The 19,164-nt window shown below is 58.4% G+C and overlaps 1 protein-coding gene across 5 annotated transcripts in view; it reads left to right on the top strand.

Annotated features, from left to right (window-relative positions):
* LOC116939311 (uncharacterized) overlaps positions 1 to 19,164 on the top strand; it is a 270,447-nt gene that overhangs the window by 85,852 nt on the left and 165,431 nt on the right. For all 5 annotated transcript variants that reach the window (XM_076062795.1, XM_076062794.1, XM_076062796.1 and 2 more), the window contains exon 2: positions 10,853 to 11,020. In XM_076062795.1, the coding sequence (XP_075918910.1) occupies positions 10,853 to 11,020 (168 nt within the window). The remainder of the gene's footprint in view (positions 1 to 10,852; positions 11,021 to 19,164) is intronic.

Raw genomic sequence — 19,164 nt, 5'->3', positions numbered from 1 at the left:
TAGTCGTGGCAGTTGGTAGTGGTGGTTGTGATGTTTGTGATATTGGTAGTGGGGATGGTAGTGGTGGTTGTGGTGGTGCTGGTAGTCATAGCGGTGGTAACTCTGCTAGCATTGGTGGTAGTTGGTGGTAGTTGGTGGTGATAAATGTAGCGGCAGTGTTGGTAGTGGCGGTGGTAGCGGTGACGCAGATTATTGTGTAGGCCTGTGACTCCTTTCTGAAGTTGCATTTGGAGTATGGTGGTGGTGGAAGAGGGGAGGAGGTGTTAGGGTGTTGATTGTGGAGGTGTGTAAGGGTGGTGGTGGTAGTGGAGGGGTGGAGGAGTGAGCGGGTGCAGGTGATGGACGTGTTGTGTGACCCCGGGGTGGGTGACCTCCCCCACGGGTCGACGTGGGCCCTGCGGGCGTGAGAGGGGGGCCGGCGTGGCCGTGGCCGGGAGCTCGGGAGGTTCCCCATCGCTCTCGACGGTGTTCAGGTGACCCCAGGGTCACGCCTTGCCAGGGTCACGCCTTGCCAGGGTCACGCCTTGCCAGGGTCACGCCTTGCCAGACTCCTCTGCTGGGCCCTTGAGTTCTCAGGCTGGTCACACGACATCGGCTTGGCACTTCGGAATCACAAATATTAATTCATACTGGAGGAATACGATGACCTATAAAGCGCTTTTTCACAGATCTTCAGTCGATCAACTTCATTCTGGCTCTATGAGTTTGGGCATTTGTGTTGAACCTTGCGAATTTTAAAAGATGCCTTAAGCTGCCTCTACAAGCCTCAGGTAATTCAGGCATTTACATTCAACCTTAAGGAGGAGGTGCCTTGGTCTGGCTATTGCTGTATTATATCATCAACTGGTGTGTGTGTAATAGAGGTTTGTTGGGTTGGATTGCGTAAATATATAAATGTTGTGTCGTTAAACCCGCCACCACCCGACACAGCCAATTAGTAAGGTTTGTCACGTAAACAGAACGAGCCAATTAGTTAATAGTACAGCCACACCGGTGTGTTTGAGAGCAAATTCACAACATTTACAATCCGAGTACGTATATTGTAAATGTTGTGTATTTTCTCTCCAACACACCGGTGTGCTGTTCTAACAAAGAATCTGCACGTTCTGTTTACGTGACAACCCTTACTTATTGGCTGTGTCGGGTGGTAGCGGGTTTAACGACACATTTATATATTTACGCGATCTCACCCAAAAAAAACTACAGTATGGATGATATTGGTTCCTAAAGCCTACGTGTTAAAGTGGTGTGTTTGTGTACCTGGCCCGGCACAGGCGCTGTGGTGACCGCCACGACGCCTGTGAACGATGGGTGTTGTGGTTGTTACTACGCATAGCGGTAGTTTTGCAGTTAGCGCGCAACTCCACGAACCCAGCGACCCGAGTTCAATTCCCGCTCGTGGCCGACGCCAGTGATGGTGATCTGAACCGGTCCTGGGCCTCTCCGAGGTCGACTCAGCCACAAATGAGTATCTGTAGTAAACATCGCCACTGGGGAGACAAAGGCGGCCGGGTGAGGTGCTGACCACCCACCCCTTTCTGTGCCGTGCTGGCCTTCATAGGTGCTCTCTAGCAGCACTTGCCCCAACAGTCTGTTGAGGCTATATGGGGGGGGATCTTTATCTGCGTGTGTGTGTGCGCGCGCGCTCTGTGACTGCTCTTGTCTGTACATCTGCCGATGTTTAAAGTATAAACATGAAACATTGATGCAAATGAACGCTTAAATCCACCGCAAGCATTCTCCGGCTGTTGCGACATCGCAACGCGTCCCTCGTGCCGCCCGCCGCCTTGCGACGGCGTCCACGGTGATCCTGCGCAGTCGGCACCGGCGCCGGCTCCGTGGTGCACAGTTGTGCCGGTGGTCAGAACGGCACCAGGCACAGTCCCCACGGAGCCCACAGAACGGAGGGTCTCCACTCAAGCGCTACCCTCCCTCCCCCTCGACCCAAACTCTCTCTCTCTCTCGCTCTCTCCCCTTTTCCCCACCCACCATAATCTCCCTCCCACCATAAACTCTCCCTAAACTCTCTCCCCCCACTCTCTCTCTCTCCGTCCCTCCCGTGAACTCCTCCTCCCCCTCCATCTGCGTCCTCCCTCCCTCGAGGGTGGTAATTCAATCGTAAAAAAAAAAATCCCACTGTTTTTGGACAAAGTTTAATGCAGTCGTGTTAGGTTAGGCCGGTGGTAGCATCAGGAGTAGGGGGCAGTTACCTGCGGTGGATGATTCTCTAGCAGCCCCGGCCTGGCCTGCTTATTTTGAGTGAATACACAATTTTTGTTCCTGGGTAGTAAGTGTTATTTCCTAATTGCTTATGCCTCCAAAGTATAGAAAATGGCTATTATTCCCCACAAACTTTGCTTTTGTGACCAGAATAGTGATATTTTGAAATTTACCTATTTTCAATGAGAAAACAGGATTTTGAAATTTACCCATTTTCAATGAGAAAACAGGCGAATTTGTGTCTTTTCGTTCACGTAAAGTCAGGAAAAAACCACATGAATCTTAATTTACATGCATTTATACTAAAGTAATAAAAAAAATTACTACAAAAGATTTAGAAGTGAGTAGTTTTTCAAGATTTACGATTATATAGTAAATCACTTTCACGAATCAGCCCCCAAATGTAGTCTCCCATCATGTTCTCGTTATAATGTCCTTGGTCGTGGCGTTCAAAGTCCAGTATATCCTGGTGGAAGCGCTCGCCTTGCTCCTCCGAGTACGCTCCCATGTTCTCCTTGAATTTATCAAGATGAGCATATAGACTTTGAGGGACATCCTACAGCCCATTGTGCTGTAGTTCTTCACCAAAGCTGTTCCAAGCCGCTTTCTCCTTACTAGTGAGCTTCTTGGGGAATTCATTGCACTGCAGGATCTTCTTTATCTGTGGTCTGACGAAGACACCGGCTTTGACCTTTGCCTCAGCTTAGGGAAGAAGTCTTGAAGGTACTTGAAGCCTGCCGACTCCTTATCTACAGCTCTGACAAATTGATGTGCAGTGGTGGCATCGGCACCTTCCGGGGGTCCACCAGTGGCTCCCACTTGACGTTATTCCTCCCCACAGAGAACTCGGTCCGCTGTGGCCAGTCCCGCCTGTGGTAGTGCGCCTTGGTGTCCCTGCTGTCCCAAGGGCAAAGATAGCAGGGACACTTGGTAAAACCGCCTTGGAGACCCATCAGGAATGCCATAATTTTGAAGTCTCCAATGACCTCCCATCCGTACTCATCATACTTCAAGGCGTTCAGCAAGGTCTTGATGCTGTTGTAATCCTCTTCGAGGTGCACCGAGTGAGCCAGGGGAAGAGACGGGTACTTGTTACCATTATGGAGCAGCACGGCTTTGAGGCTCCTGGATGAGCTGTCAATGAAAAGGTGCCACTCATTCTGGTTACAGGCGATTCCGATTGCCTCGAACAGACAGGTCACATTGTGGCAGAAGCAGAGCCCATCTTGACGGGTGAAGAAGCTGCAAAAAGGTTGGTGACGCTTCCTCTGATCTGCGACTTGCACACTTTCATCCAACAAGTTCCACTGCTTGAGCCTAGACGTCAAAAGCTCGGCATTGGACTTGGTGACACCAATATCTCTGATCAAGTCTTTTTAGTTGGGGTAGTATGGGTTTCTCTCCTCAGCTCCACCTCTGAAATTGTCATCTGCATCGGCAACATCTTCCTCGATCTCTGACTTGCTGCTCTCTTCTAAAGACAGCTGCTCTCTCTCCGGAGGAGTGGGTACAGGGAGCTCATGGCAGTGTGGCACCGGGGTGATGCATGAAGGTCCGGATACGTGATAGCAGGTGCATTCTTGCCAGTCCGACGTTTGGAAGGGTCCACCATGCAGTAGTAGAAGTTGCTTGAGTGGTCAGTGGATTCCTGCCAAAGTCTTGGGATGGTGAACTTCATGGCTCTCTTTTCCCCTCTGTACCATCCTACAAAAATACATTTATTTCACCCATGACTAATGTGTAAGAGGTTCTCGCAACATTTTTCATATATGATATTTTTTTTCAATAACATTAAATTGTAAAACATTTTAAAATTAAAAACGTTTACAATAAAAACATTCGTAACAAATTTTATAACATAAAATTCCAAGCAACATCTTACTTTACAGAGTTGTTTTGCATTGCTCGCAGGTGAAATGAAGTGCCCAAGGTTTGTCTTGATCCCCAACAGGCATGCTGAAATATGCCTTGTAGGCCTCACACTTCTTAGCAGATGCTTCCCACAGAGGACTTTTTCGCTCTTGTCTTGAGAAATTGGCCGTAGACAGAGCTAAATGCGTCTGCCGGATGCTTGCAGCCTCTTGATGCCATCTCAGGAAAATGCAGATATGTATCCACTTAGGCAGTTGGAACTAAACTGAACTGATGGGCTTAAGGCTCCTGTATTTATACTACTATTTATATTACTGGAAAGTTCTAGAATGTTCTAGAAGTTACTCCAAGTTTACTCACCACTGAATCTATCTGGAATGTTCTGGAAAATAGGTAAATTTCAAAATATCACTGTCCTGGTCACAAAAGCAAAGTTTGTGGGGCATAATAGCCATTTTCTGTACTTTTGAGGCATAAGCAAATAAGAAATAACACTTACTAACCCAGGAACAAAAATATTTTTTGTTACACAGGCGCGCGTCGATTATAATTGGAACGTCCACCAGTGTGCCGTCATGGCGCCACGGCACGTGGAGTCTGACCCCCGTGATGTCACGCGTAGGATTTTTGTCTTTGTATGAGTGTGTGTGTGAATGAGTGTGTGTGTGAATGAGTTGCGTGCATGTGTGGGGTGGAAGGGTAGTGTTGTGGTTAGCACACCGAGCTACGAACCCGGCGACCCGAGTTCAATTTCCTCTCACGGCCACCAACACCAGAGACGATTCTCTGAATCGGTCACGGACCTCTCCGAATTCGACTTGGCCTCAAATGAGTACCTGGTGCGGTGTGTAAACATCGCCGCTGGGGAGACAAAGGCGGCCGGGCGTGGTGTTGGCCACCCAACCCCCACGTGTGCCATTCCGGCCTACGTAGGCGATACTCGCGAACGGCACTTGCCCCAACAGTACGTTGAGGTTACACGGGGGGGGGTGGGGGTTGCGCAGCTGCACGCGCCTGCAACCCCACCGCCGGCTCGTACAGCCCCGTGTTTGTGCCGACGACGCTGTGCGGTACGGCCACGTAAACACGGCCGTTTGTTTATTCATTGAGATGAATGGCGGGGCGCTCGGTGGTGGTGGCGGCGAGAGTCGTGTTTGCAGAGACAGCGAGGACGCGGCTGTGTGCTGGCAGTCCGTGTGGACTGCGGATCAGCTGACGGTTGTTCTCGCGTGTTTTTTTTCCTCCACTGGGGGCGGGCGGGGGGGGTACGGCAGTGGCGGCACCCCCGTTACATCTGTAATGGAGTCGGCGCGTCGACGGGGGCTCGGCTAAAACGGTCGCGCCGCTAATGTGCGAGGCTCCCGTCGCGCGAGCGAGCGGCAAGGTCGCACTCCGTTCTTTTGGCGACGTAAATATGGCCGTGGCCGTGGGGTTATTTGCGGGAGTGTTTTTTTTTGTTTGAGATTGAGTTTAGCCGTGTGACGGTCGGCTGCCCCGTGACCCCGGCTCAAAACCGCAAAGCCTAAACTAAGCCCACGGCTTAACCGCGGCCTGCGGTTCCCGTGTAGAAAGTACGGGCCGCGCGACCCCGTCGGGGTCCGTCCAGTCCGCCGGTGAACGAACGCCGGCCCCTGCCGGGGTAGCGGTCCCCGTCGGCGGGCGGCCGTCGCGAGCGGTCGCGTGGACGGCACGGAGACAGTCACGGGGGGGGGGGGGGGTGGGGGGGCCTGCGTGCGAGGACCCTGGTGCTGGAACTCGTAGTCTTGCCCGGTCGACTGCACCACGGTGTCCGGCTCGAGAATTCACGGCCGCAGGCAAAAAGCGAGAGACGGCTGTTGAGGTGGCTGGGATGTGCCGGCCCAGGTACACACACACACACACCGCTGTAACACGTAGGCTTTCGCGACCAATAACCATACTATAGTTTTTTTTTGGGTTGGATCGCGTGAATATAAATGTGTCGTTAAACCCGCCACCACCCGACACACAGATTGCTGAGCTGCCACTGCGATATCCGGGAGTTTGAATCCAGGCCCGCGGCTAAAGCAGCGAGTTGATGGTCTCAGTGTGGTCACCAGCGACTTGGCTAGAGACCCATCGCATTAAATTTGATGTCGCGCTTAATCTGGTTAAAGTCCAATCGAGAATTCAATATCGGTGAGATTACGACGTGGCGAACGCCGCTCTCCCAGTCACAGCGAGGTGGGTCAAGCGCCGCCCTCTGCTGCTCGCGTGGTGCCGGAGGTCACCGGGAAGACGAAGGGGAGCTCGCGAGCTTGCGGCTCTGCCAAGATCCGCTTCCCTTGTCGCCCCAGCAGCAAGTAGCGCGAAGCGTTGCGCCGTCAGTGAAATATCACAAATTCGTTTACAAAAATGTACGGAAAAAAATCTCAACAAACAAATCCGCGCGAGAAGTTGCGACGGCTTGCACCTGCGTCGCCCACGCGGCGGTGGCGGCGCCTCGGCCTTCTCCATCCAAAGCACGAGCGCCTTCCCCCCTCTGCCCGCCGTCGTGTGGAGTAATTGGAAACGCCGTAACGTCATTAGCGGAGCGGATGCGCAATTAATCTTGAGGCCTTTTGGGTGAGAGCGGGGGGGCCCCCTCGCGCCACGAGCGGCCGCACGAGTCTCTTCAAACAGACGAGGGGGGGTGGGCCCGGCAGGAGGTCCCCTAAACAGCTGCCGGGGAGCGCGGCGCACTCTGCGTGGCTGTCCTGGCGCCGCCGTTGTCGCTTAATAAGACCGATTCGTGTTTCACGCGGTGGCGGCGAGGGACGCGGAAAGCCGTCAACGCAAATGGCAGCCCCCCTCCCGCCCCCTCCTACCCTCTTCCCCTCTCTCCCTCCACGCGCCTGCCCGCACAGCAGAAACACCACGTGTTGACAATGATTGTTGCAAAAGGAGGCGCGGTGGCAAAGATGCGGCGCTGCAATTGCCGGCGCGTGCCGCTGTCGACGGGGAAGGCCGTCATTCGAGGGGGGTGACGGAAAGCCCCTCGAACAACTGGGTGGAGTTTGCCTGCTCTTCCACGCGGGCCAGATGCGTTGGACAGAGGTGGGGAGTACCCACACTTTATTCCACCACACGTGAAATATTGTTGGAGTTAGCGGGCTTGGCGAGGACACACCCTGGCTAGAAGCGGGGGACGGTGATCGAAAATCACGATGGCGTGGCAGCCAAGGCGCACGGAGGAAATGGAGTGACGGCTTGAGGGATGCCTTCATCCAGCAGTGGATTGAGCGTGGCCAATGATGATGCTGACTATGAAGAATATAGTCGGCATCAGAGCAAAAGCGCGAAAAGCTTGACGGAGTGAGCGTTGCACCGCGGAACGTGTTGGTGAGTGATGTCACGGGGAGGTTTATTCTGGCCGTACGCGTTGGGGGTGGGAGCGGGGGGGGTGATCGGGGAGGTTCTCAACCGCGACGGGGCCTGGTGGCGGCCGCACGTTGCGACGGCTGCCCGGGGGCCTCCCGTGGTGGGGACAACCAAACCCACAGTGGCAACGGCGAGGGAGACGGCGGCGCTGCCTGAGCACCCGGGGTCGGGGTTAGGGTCGGGGTCGTTGGGAGAACTCGTGCACAGTCGCAGTGGCTGGTTGGCTGCTGTGGTGAGGGTCATAGGGAGGACTCGGCAAAATGACCACTTTCAGTTTTTTGCGTTCTCCCCCCCCCCCCCACTACTGAATGCCCGGCCGATGTCCATTCCATCCCCCCACGGGAAAATCCCTCTCGATGCCAGCCGAGTCACGGGGACGCCGCTGCCGTCTCCGCTGCAAGCTGCATTACGCTGCCACGCGACTCGCCGCTGCCGCCGCTGCCGCCGCTGCCGCCGCTGCTGCCGCTGCTGCCACCGGTCCACACATCCGAAATTAATAGGCGGGAAATTTTGCGTTAATGGGGCTGTCCGTGGGTTTTGAGACACCGCCCCGCGGGGGGTCCGCTGGGGGGTTGGTGGGGGGGCTATCCCCTGCCCCCCCCCATTCTTGCCGCTCCTCCGACCGGTGGAGGTCGGGGGGTGCCCCCCCCCGCACGCCGTTCGGGAACCACGGAGGAAGCGGCGCCGTTTGGAGGGGGCCTCTCGCTCGCCGCCTCCCTGCCACCTCTGATTTATTGCGGGGAAGAGGCGGACTAAAGAGATCATGTTCCCATCTGTGATTCTGCTGTTTTCTCTTGGGCAGTTATTACCGTGTGATTTATCATAGGGCTTCTGTGGAGAGAGCCTCGAGCGCGCACGCATACATACGTACGTACACGCGTGTGTGTGTGTGTGTGTGAGCGCGCACGCTCTCAGCCTCATCTCATTCCCGCACGTTTTATGTCGCTGCCTTTTTAAGTCTCTGGTGGTTTCCTTTTTTTTATCGTCAGCTTTCTTTAAGAACCACCGAAGCTGTCATCCCGACCTCCCCCGCCCCCCACCACATCCCTTTCCATTGAGAGACGCGGAGCGGGCGATAAGCGGAGGTGACGTTTGAAAGGGGAAGGCCACCCCCCCCTCCCCCCCCCCCCCGTCGTGTGATGTGACCGCGACTCAGCGGCTGGATGACGGGGCGGTGACGAGAGATGCCGTGCCAGCGTTCCCACCGAGCCGTTATAGCTCCTGGTTAGAAGCGACCTGGTCACAAATGCAAATTTATAGCAGCAGCCAAACACTCTAAAACGCCTGATGTTGAGTCTACATGCGGAGGGAAAAACCGGAGGACCCGGAGAAAATTCAATGCGACCACGGGGAGAGAGAGAGAGAGGCAGGCAAACTCCAAATATACAGCAGGTGTCAGGGGTTGGGATCGAACTCACGGCCTCCTGCGTACCAGGCGAGGTAGTAAACACCTCGCCACCGTGGCGCCCCTCGCCCATGCTTGTTACACCGCGCGTGGCACCAGCACCCAGCACCGTCCATTCCCCCGTCTAGATTTCCGCAGCGAGGGGCCCCCCTCCCCCGCCGTGGGCGAGTGGGGGGCCCCGCCACGGCCCGGTTGATCGGCGGTAACCGCCGGCACGCCGCGCACAAAGACAAAAAGATCCCCCGGTGCAGCCTATGCAGGCTGTTAGGGCAAGTGCCGTTAGCGTCTCTCGTGAGTACCCGTGAAGGCCGACGCGGCTAACGAGGGGCTGGTGCGGCCGAAAAAAACACGACCGGCCGCCGTTGCCTCCCCAGTGCTGATCTTGACGCACCGTGCCAGACTTGTCGCGTTAAGGTTTCGGCGACTTCGGGGAGGTCCAGGACCGGGGCCACAGGACCGGGTTTGTAGGGCAGAGCGTTAACCACCGCGCCACCCGCTCCACCCCCCCACCCCGCTTGCGCACGCCGGGCTCGTGATCCGCGCGGCGGGGTTTGGCGCGGCACCTCCCCGACGGGACCGTCACCGTGGCCCCGCGTCCGCCCGGCGCTCGGCTCGCCGGGGGCCGTGCATCGCCCCCCCCCCCCCCCCCCAACCAAATCCACCGCGGCAAGCTGATCTGATTAAATACGGCAGCGACGGAGGGGGGGGGCGTCGGCCCTAATGTGGGCTGAAGCAAGGCGGATTGAAAGGATCCCCGCTGTATAATCCGACCTGCTCTCGTGTCCTCTCGGGCGCGACGGGCGTGCGCGCAAGCGCAGCGCGTTCCGGGGACGCGCGGCGGTGGCGATGGTGCCGGCGGTGGCGAAGGGAGGAGGCGTAAAATATGGCTGTCGGGACGAGGATGACACCGGGCTTCGTGCCGGAGTCCTTGTTGATTCGCCGAGTGCGGGGGCTCTTGTCGCGTGCGTGCGTGCGTGTCTTTGTGTCGTCTCGGCCTCAAACGAGTACCTGCTGCAGTGCGTAAACATCGCAATTGATTGGGGAGACAAAAGCGGAGGGGCGTGGCGCTGGCCACACCACCCTCACGTGTGCCCTGCCGGCCTTAATAGGCGCTCGCAAACAGCACTCTCACCCGACGGTCCGTTAAAGCTGTGCAAGGGACGTATTTTTATGGTGTGTGTTTGCGCAGGGCTTGATTTCTCTTTGGATGTTTTCGGGGCCGCTGGTTAACTCGTAGCCTCGGTCGGAGCGAGGGGAGGTTTGCCGGATGTGTTGTGCCGGGTGTGGTAATGTTTTCCTGCTTTCTCACCTGGACAGGCCCGGCTGAAGTTAAGCCCGGCGAGAGCGCGTGTGCGGTTTGACGGCGTGGCCCCGGTGTTTTCGCGGAGAGGTTCGCCACCGTGCGAGGCACGGCACCTGGCAGCGGCGTTGTCGCTGCTGGTTCGGGTTGAGCCACAAACTCCGCCGCTTTCGTTCCGCTCGACAAACTCCGCCGTCATTAACCGCGTCGCAAAAAGTAACGATTTTGCCCAAAAAAGCTTCGCATTCGGGGCGGAGAGGGGTGGGGGGGCGGAGGAGGGGTGCGGGGCGGATGGGGGGGGGGAGGTCCACGGGTGATGCGGTGTCGATTTGCGCCCTCGCCGTGTTTTCTCAACGCGCGGTTTGTATTTCCGCCGGCGTTGGCGGCGTTGGCGGCGTTGGCGGCGTTGGCGGCGAGAATGAGGAAGGGCAGACGAAAGGTTCCCGCCTCTTGTAGACACCGAGCCCCGCGGGGGGCGTGCTCCGCGCGTCGCTCGCATCTCTCGCGCGGCCAGATCGGCGGAGACCGGCTCGCCAACGCACGCATGCACACACGTCGCACGCGAGCCCTCGGCAAAGAGGAAAACCAAAAACTAAACGCGAGGCCCTCCCGTCTGACCCCCGGCGTTTTGCTTCGCTCCCCCCACCCCCCCTCCACCGCCCGTCCCTCTCCAACAGAACGACATGCAGCTGAAGCCGCTGGAGCGAGCCGAGCGACTCAAGGAGCGACTGGTCCGGAGGCAGCACAAGGGCGAGGGCGGCAACTGTCGCCATGGCAACAGCGGTGGCTCGGACCGCGAGCGGGGACGCGGCCGCCACAAGCAGCCGCTCAAGAGGAAGAGAGAGGTGCGCTCTTCGGCGGCGCTGACACGTGCGCGCCAGCCTGCCGGGGTTTTATGTGCAGCCGTGCATCTCCGTGGTGATGACCGTTTGACCTGCAATCTCGATCTCTTTTTTTGGGTGGTGGGGGCGTGGAGGGTGTTGCGGTGCGGGAGGGGGAGTACAGTGTGCGCACTGCGGCGTGCACGGGCCGTGGGGCCTGTGTGCAGGCCACCCGGCTCGACGGATCCCTCGGAGCGGCCACGTGACTGTGCGCTCGTGTCTTGAGCGCAACGTTAAATGTGCACACTCGCTGCCGCGGTACTGGTGCGTGTGTGCGTGTGCGTGTGCGTGCGTGTGCACGCGCTACGGAGCAGGGGAGACACCGATTGCGAGGAGGAGCCCCGGGCTCGCCGCCACGGCAAAAACAGTGGGGACTAATCTCCACCTTGTTCTGTCTGCGTGGGACAGGGTGTGCCCCATCACACGCGCGGGTTTTATCCGGACGCTCCGGTTCCCTCCCGCATCTCGAAAGCGCTCGTTAATTGGCCGCAAAAAAATATTTATGCGTAGAGGACTGCAGAGCTTGGGCAATGGTACCTTATTTAAAACCGCCGCGCTGGGAGGTCGAACCGGCGACCTTTGGGTTGCAGGTCCGGTGCGCAGCCCACGACGCTGCGGCGTCATCGTGTAAACAGTTAACGCTGCCTAATTACGTGAACTAATTAATAGTTTAGAGGGGTTTTCCTTTGGAAATATTAATCGCTGGCGCCGTTTGATATCCCTGGGAAAGTCTCTCCCAAGACGTGGCTCCGATTAGATCGGCGACCGCTCCTCATCCGGTGAGGCGCTCACAGATGTCTTTAATTAGCAGGGATCAGCAATTCATCCGCTCGTCAATTACAATCCCACCGAGAAGCCGTTACAGCGATGGCGCCGCCCGCCCCCCCCTGCCCCCCCCCCCGCACGAGTAGAGACGGCGTCTGATCGGGACGCTGCGTGTCGCGCGCACAAGCGGTGTGTGGTGAGGGTGGCGGTGCAGGAGGCTCGCACCGCCAGAGATGCTGCTGTCACTCGATGGCCGTGTCTCCGATGCCGTTTGTCGCAGCGACTCTCGGAGGCTCTCGGCACGCTCGTCCCGGCAACAGCGCCTCGCGTGGCCTCGACGGAAATACGTGTACGATGGGGGCGATGTTTTTAAAGCTATGGCCCTTTGTCAATTAAGAGAGGTCGGAGAGGTGGTGGTCATCGTGGTCGAGGTGGTGGCGGTGGTGGTGGTGGTAAGTGCTACCAGTAACAGAGTGCCAATCCAGAGGAGTGAGATGCAGCTGCCATCTTGTATTGATTCTCCATTTCTGTACCCAGAGGCGGTGCCGTTTTTCTCCGCTCTGCGTGGCCCCTGCGGTGAAAACGACCGCTTCCTAAGCGCCCCCTTCACGTACAAATGGCTTCCCTGTTCCTGCCTGTAATTGGGGAGGCTCGCAGCACCCTCCCCCACTCCACCCTCTCCAACCCTCTCTCATCCCCCCACCCCGACCCCAATCGGCTCGTCGCCGCGAGCACGGTCACCCGACCTCGCGACACGGGACATCTCGGAGACTCTCTCTCCGGCTTTGCTCCGTTAGTCCCGAGGACAGACATCTGACATCTGACATCTGGCCCGAGCCTCAAATGTTATTCCCGCTTTCCGGCGGGGACCGTTAGGCGTCGTTCGTTGGCTTTTTTTTTCTAATTTAATCAACGACAACAATTTTAAGCCGCCCCGTGAATTCAATTGGCCCTGCCCTAGCGCGTGCTGCCTCTCACCGGGGATGGCCAGCACCCTCGGCCCCTGGGGGGGAGGGGCGAGCTCGACCGGACGCCATCTCCAAGGCCGCGTCGGCTGCTCTGGGCGACGTTTCTCCTCCTCCTCCTCCCGCCCCCCCCCCCCCCCCTCCGTCGTACGTCCGTGCCACCCACCCGGGGGGGGTTCCCATTCCCCCGGCTCCTCATCAAACCGGGACTGTCGATCACAACTCAAAGCGGAGGGGGTGGGGGGGACGGAGGGGGGGTTATGGGATTACGGAGGGGGTGGAGGGGCGGTGGGGGCAGTTGCGGGGGGGTGGGGGTGCGGGGGACTGCGAGTGGTGGCAGGGGGCTATCGACGCGTTCGTCAGCGCGATCCACGGCGAGCGCGAGGAGTGGCGCTCGCCTCTCGAGGGTGGCGGCTCGAACGGGCGCCATCGTCGCCGCGCTCGTTTGGCAAGGCCTCTCGTTTCTCGCGGGCGCCGCGGAGACCCGGGAGGGACAGACTTGGCTTCCATAATTACTCGAGAGAATATTCGGAGAACACGGACACGGCCGGGGGAAAATTATCACGCGTGTGCCGCTGGACGGGAGGTTGTGGGCGTGGCTCGGCGACGTTTTCTTTCGGCGCAGCCGGTCGCATCGCGCCGGGCGTGGGTTTTAGAGAGGGGGTTTGCTGCCTTCGCGAGACTGGATGTGGTGTGGGTGGCCGGGGTAGTTGGGGGGGGGAGGTCGTTATTGTTAAGGGGGCTCTCGAGGTGGAGTGGTCGATTAATCGACCGGCTCGAGCGATCGCCCCGGCCGTCCGCGATGGGCGAGCGCGACGTGCCGAGGGCGCCGGCGAGAGGCCAGCCCCGGGGAGCTTCGCGCGCCGCCGCCGCCGCCGCCGCCGCCGCCGTTAATTAGTTCGGATGGAAAGCGGCCATTTCTGTGCTACTTTGGCGAATTAATTGGCCGATGTAATTAAAAATACGAAACTGGGCGCAAGGATTTGTGGCAGCACGTGGCCCCCGGAATAAATTAAAGGCGATTTAGGTAATAAATTCCGCGATAGCGTTTGATTTGTTTAATAACCTGGCCTGAGCGTCATGTTTAGCCCGTATGCAAAGTAGGCCTAATGAGGAGCCATAAACACTGCGAGCGAGCGTTTATGTCGCGCGAAACACCGGGGATTGGTGGGCCCGAGCGAGCGGAGCGCCGTGCCGTGGCGGGAAGCCGATTCGTGATTCCGCTGCCACCGAGGTCAAGAGGTAATCGCGTCCGCTAATCACCTGCTAGTTACGCGGAGAGGGAATCCCGCCACCGTCGCACGCCGCTGCCTCGTCCCTGTCATCTTCTCTTTGCCGACGCGTGAGCGCGTGTGCGCGCGTCCTTACGCTGTGGCCTCTCCTCGATTGGCTCGGCCTCAAATGAGTGCACCTGGCGGCGGTCGAGATGCGTCGGCGGAGTGACATCACGCGCGTTGTAGTAGCTTGAGTTTGGAGGCGGTGCAAGATAGCAATCGTGGGGGAGGCCCCCATCGCGATGAGCCGAGGGGGCACATGGAGACTAATAATGGAGGGCTTTTAGTGTATCTTCAATTCATCCGCTCTCAGACAAGCGATTGAATGGCTCCGTCAGGAACGTGCGAAATAAAAGCAGCAAAACATGCGGTTTTGTAACAGCGGTGCAAACGTTTTTGGGGAGGGGGGGGGTGGTTGGGTAGGATTGGGATGGGGGGCAGGGGTGGGGCAGCTGTCATACGTCATCGACGCGCACGTGGTGAGATGCACGGCCGTGGGAGCGACGGGATGCGACGTGTCGCGCCCGCCGCAGAATTACGGCGGCGTGCTTCTTTTATCGGGATGTTTTTTTTTCCGCCGGAGCCAGCATTTTATCGCTGCCACCACCGCTGTCATTAATGTGGACATCTGTCAGGGGAGAGAAAGCGAAGATAAAATGGGATTGCTCTCTGCCCGTGGCCTCGTGCCACGCGGCCTGCCAGCCCCGCCCGCCCGCCGCCCAGCGATCGCTCTGCGGGTCGGACGTGCGGGCGATAGCTGTCGTGTCCGGACGCGATTCCGTTGTCTCCACCGCCGCTCTGTATTTAAATTTCTGATCGATCAGCGCTGCTCCAGCCGATCGACTGTGTCTTGACAAACGCTCGCCGGCGCCGAGACGTAGCGCGATCATCGCCGTTGTTACTGCTGCTGCTGCCGCCGCCGCAGCAGCTGGGTGTACCGTGACAGACAACTGCGGTCGTAATTTGCAACCCGTGGCGCGGCTTGCGGTCGCGGTGTAACGTTTCAGCCGCGCTAGGCGAGCGCGTCGGCGATGTGACGCTTGCGGTCGTCTGATGTGTGCGACGGCCAGGTGCGCGGTGTGCGGCAGCGGTGTCATTGTGTGGCTGCCTGAAACGGACCAGTAGTTTGACATCCAGCTGGTGGGGCGGTGTGACGCGTGGCCGAGCGGTGCGCAGCCCCGGTGGCTGTGATGTTCGGCGGCGGTGTGAGGCACCTGAGAGATGCTAGGTCGACTCGGCCTCAAAGGAGAACCTGGTGGCGGTGTGTGTCGTAAACGTCGCCGCTGGGGAGACAAAGGTGGGCGGGCGTGGTGCTGCCCACCCACCCCTTCGTGTGCCACGGTGCCAGCCTTCATATTCGGTGCTGCTACTCGCTACAAGCAGCACTTGCCCCTACTTGCTACTAGCAGCGCTTGCTCCTCCAGCTCTGTTGACGCTACACGGGGGACCTTTGTCCGCTCGTCAGCTCCGGCCGACCCCCCCGCCATCACGGCGTGACGTCACGTGACGTCACGTGACGTCACGCCGGGGCTTCGCGAACGACGCGTGACGACGCCCGTCACACTTGCTAGCCACGGTCCCGGCCACCTGCCGTGACCGTCGCGCGATGGCGATGCGAACGCAGTGAACGCCCTTCTCTACACGCCCTCTGCCAACCTCCGCTCGACGGGACGTTGCTCCTTCTCTGCTGCTGCCCCCTTAGTCTCGAGCTCCTCCCTCCTCCATTTCCACAGCCGACACCCTGACCCGGTCTTAAAATCTCTCCCTCCTCGTCTGCCTCGGACTGTATCACGCAAAGTGTCTTTGTGTGAGGCAGGGGGTGCAGCCACAGTGCACGTGGGGGGGGGTGGGGGGTGGGCGGGGGTGGGGGGGGGGCCCTTTTGTTACGGCGTCTTGAGATGCTGCCACTGCTGCGTCTAGACAATCTAAATGGGGATTATAATCATCATCATTGTCATCATCATCAATGATCAAAGCACTGGTGGATTAAAGGCCCCTCTTGGCATCGGCATCCCCATCGTGTGACCAAAACAACCACCGTATAAGTGGCTAGCGCACTGCAAACATGTCACGTGGTGTAAATGTGGCAACTTCTCCCCGCAAAGTGCCTTTGCTTGCATTTTCTCCGAGGCCTTTGTCGCGAAATCATAAATGGGGGGTTGGGCGGGGGGGGGGTGGTGTGGGACGGGGGGGGGGGGTGGCCGTGTAACCATCGCTCGCGAGACGGCGATGCGGCTCCCAACCCCGGCGAAGTCGCCGCGCCGCTCGGCGCCCCCCTCGGTGTCCACGCCGTCCACCGGCCGCCAGGTTCACCCTCATGCAGCGAAATCATCGCGCTCCACAATTGGGCAAATTTCCTTCCGGCGCCCAGCCGAGTCTCTTGCCCTTCCACCTTCGCTTCGTCCGTCCGCTCGCCCTTTGACCGTTGACCCCATGCCCCCTGCCCGCCCCCCCCCCCCCCCGTCTTCTCGGGGTGGCTCGCTGCCAGGGCCGCGCGTCGGCGTCCTCCGCCCGGCGAGATGGCACCGTGAGGGCCGACTCCTAATTTAGTTTCAGGTGTTGATTAGGAAAATGAGTTCTGGATCCCAGCTGATTTGAGTAATTAATGGATTTTATTAGCAAAACGCAATTACTGTAATTCGGCCGTAATTAATGATGCGCTTCCATTGTGTTTATTAGGCACGCCGCCGATCGGCACTCCTGCCGCTCTCGCACGGTAAACGTTGTAATGAAGTGAGCAGCCTCTCCCCGCTAAAACAATCATCTTTGAACTTCTCTTCATTTTGTCAATTTGATTTCCCTAATGAGCTTTGCAATTGAATATCCTGACAAAATTGCGCTGCGGTCGGTGTGTTCTATCTGTGTGTATTTTGTGTTTATAAAGTCCCCGACATCTCACGCAAAGTCCTCCTTCGTGGCTTTCCCGCGGTCGGAAAAACGGGGAGATGCCGGCGACGGGAGCCGACGAGCGGCGTTGGGAGCCCTCCGTCTCCGCCGGCGCCCGTCGTGCGCCCGCTTGTCACCCTCGCGTGCACGATGGGCGGCGTGAGCGGCGGTGCCGATCGCACCCCCCGAGCCCCTTGCGTCGACGTCGCGGTCTGCGAAATGTCCCTTTTTTGCCGGGATGAGACGAACCCACAGAAACACCACACGCGAGCGGCCCTTACCGTGCAGTAGATGCGGGGACACGAGGGTGAGCCTGCCGCAGAACGTTTCGCCAAACCAAGTGGCAACCAGACGTTTACCCATGCACTTATTGGTTTGCCGGGTACCGAGACCCATCGGCTCGCGAGACTTGAGGACCCGGTGTATTCCCAGGCGACTGACACCACGAATTAAAACCCAGGATCTCAAGGGCGTTAGTGGAGGGCTCTGACCTCTGAGCCGCCCGGCCACCTCACTGTAACTTATATGAGTGGCAGCAGCCATGATCAATCTACTGCTGGATGAAGCCCCTGACTCCCCCAGTCCACCGCCACCCCCCCCCCCACCCCATGGTATCGCAGTGTGACAATACGCCCAGAAACTTTAAATGCAATTCTCTTTTCCCCAATAGCCAACACATTGAAATTATCATCGGGCAGCCCGAGACGCACGGTCGCGGTACATATCTAGCCGACGATGGGAGGCCATTTGTTTTCGGGCTCCATCTTTGTACAAAGAAGAAGAAAAAAAACATTTGTTTAAACTAACGGTTTACATCGATTACAACCCCGACACACACGCAGAGAAAAACATCACCGCACAAATCCAATAAAGACAATTTGCCACGGTGTGGCCGGGTGACACGGTGGGAGTGGTGACAGGGAGCGGGGTGGAGGGGGTTGTGGTGATACATCCCCCCCTACTCGCACCCTCCACCCCCATCCCACCTAAGCATCCCCCCTCCCTTCTACGTTGCCCCATGCTCACAAGGTCCCCCTCTGGCTTGCGCGCCGAGGGACAATAGGGTGAGATACGACGACTAGACCCCTCCGAAAACTCCCTGGCTACGGCGTCGACAAACGGGCCGGTCGTCCGCGCGTCGGCGTTCCTCCGGCGTCGGCGGTGGTGCCGGCGGCGGTGGCCCCTCCCGTGTGCGGGCGAGGGTTTGTTAGGCAGAGTATTAAAATGTCTCTTCCTGTTTGGCGTGCCGCGCGGTTGAGATGTGTGGATTCCGTCCCGAGTCCAGCTCCATCTGAAATGGGATGTGGGAGGATTAATTGATAATCCCCACGATGCTTGCACACGCGTGCTATATTGGGACGGCACGCACGCACGCGCGCACGCACACTCTCACTCGCTCTCCCCTGATGGCTCACACCCCCCTCTTTCTCTGACTCTCTCTCGCTCTCACGCTCGCTCGCTCTCGTGTCGCTCGATCACTCGCTCACTGCCGCTCGCTCGCTCTGTCTGTCATCGTCTCTCTCCCACTCTCTCTGTAGCTCAAGTCTTCTCTTTGTCTCACACACAGACACACACGTGCGCACTCGCGCCCACGCTCTCGCACGCGCTCTCTCCCACCCCCTCCCGCTCTCATTCCCCCTCTGCTAGCGCACACCTCTCTCTCTCTCTCACAGTTCACTTTAACGTGCAGATTTCTTGTCACCGTTAGCAGAACTCACTGGGCGCCACGTGGGTTTTATTTGGGTGGCTCTCGCTCCGCGAGCGGTGGAGTAGCGGGTAGGTTGGCACATCCCTTGCGGGGTTGGGAGGGGGTGCGCCACCACCCCCCCCCCCTTAAGCCACGAGCTGCATCGTTCCGTAGTGGGGGGGGGGGGGGATTGGCTCACGAGGCTGGCTGAATGCGACCTCGGTGTGCAGCCTGTAGTGGATGTGGAGGCGGTGCGGCTGTTGTGGCTAGACTTATGGTGTGGCCGATGTCGTGGCTGGTGTGGTTGCGTGGCTGCTGCGTGTGTGTGTATGTATGTTTAACTTCTTTCACAGCGTACGTAGCCAACCGTGTTCATCGCAAGTGTGTCGGTGCTGTGTGTGTGTGCGTGTGTTGGTGGGGAGCGATAGTGTAGCGGTTAGCGCGCTGCGCTATGAACCTGGCGACCCGGGTTCGATTCCCGCTCACAGCCAACAACAGTGACGATTATCTGAACCGGTCCCGGGCCTCCCC

The sequence above is a fragment of the Petromyzon marinus genome, chromosome 5 (genome assembly GCF_048934315.1).
Source record: "Petromyzon marinus isolate PM22_M1 ecotype Great Lakes invasive population chromosome 5, UKy_Petmar_22M1.pri1.0, whole genome shotgun sequence".
In the NCBI taxonomy this organism is placed as follows: domain Eukaryota; kingdom Metazoa; phylum Chordata; class Hyperoartia; order Petromyzontiformes; family Petromyzontidae; genus Petromyzon; species Petromyzon marinus.
This window is presented reverse-complemented; position numbering and strand designations above follow the sequence as displayed.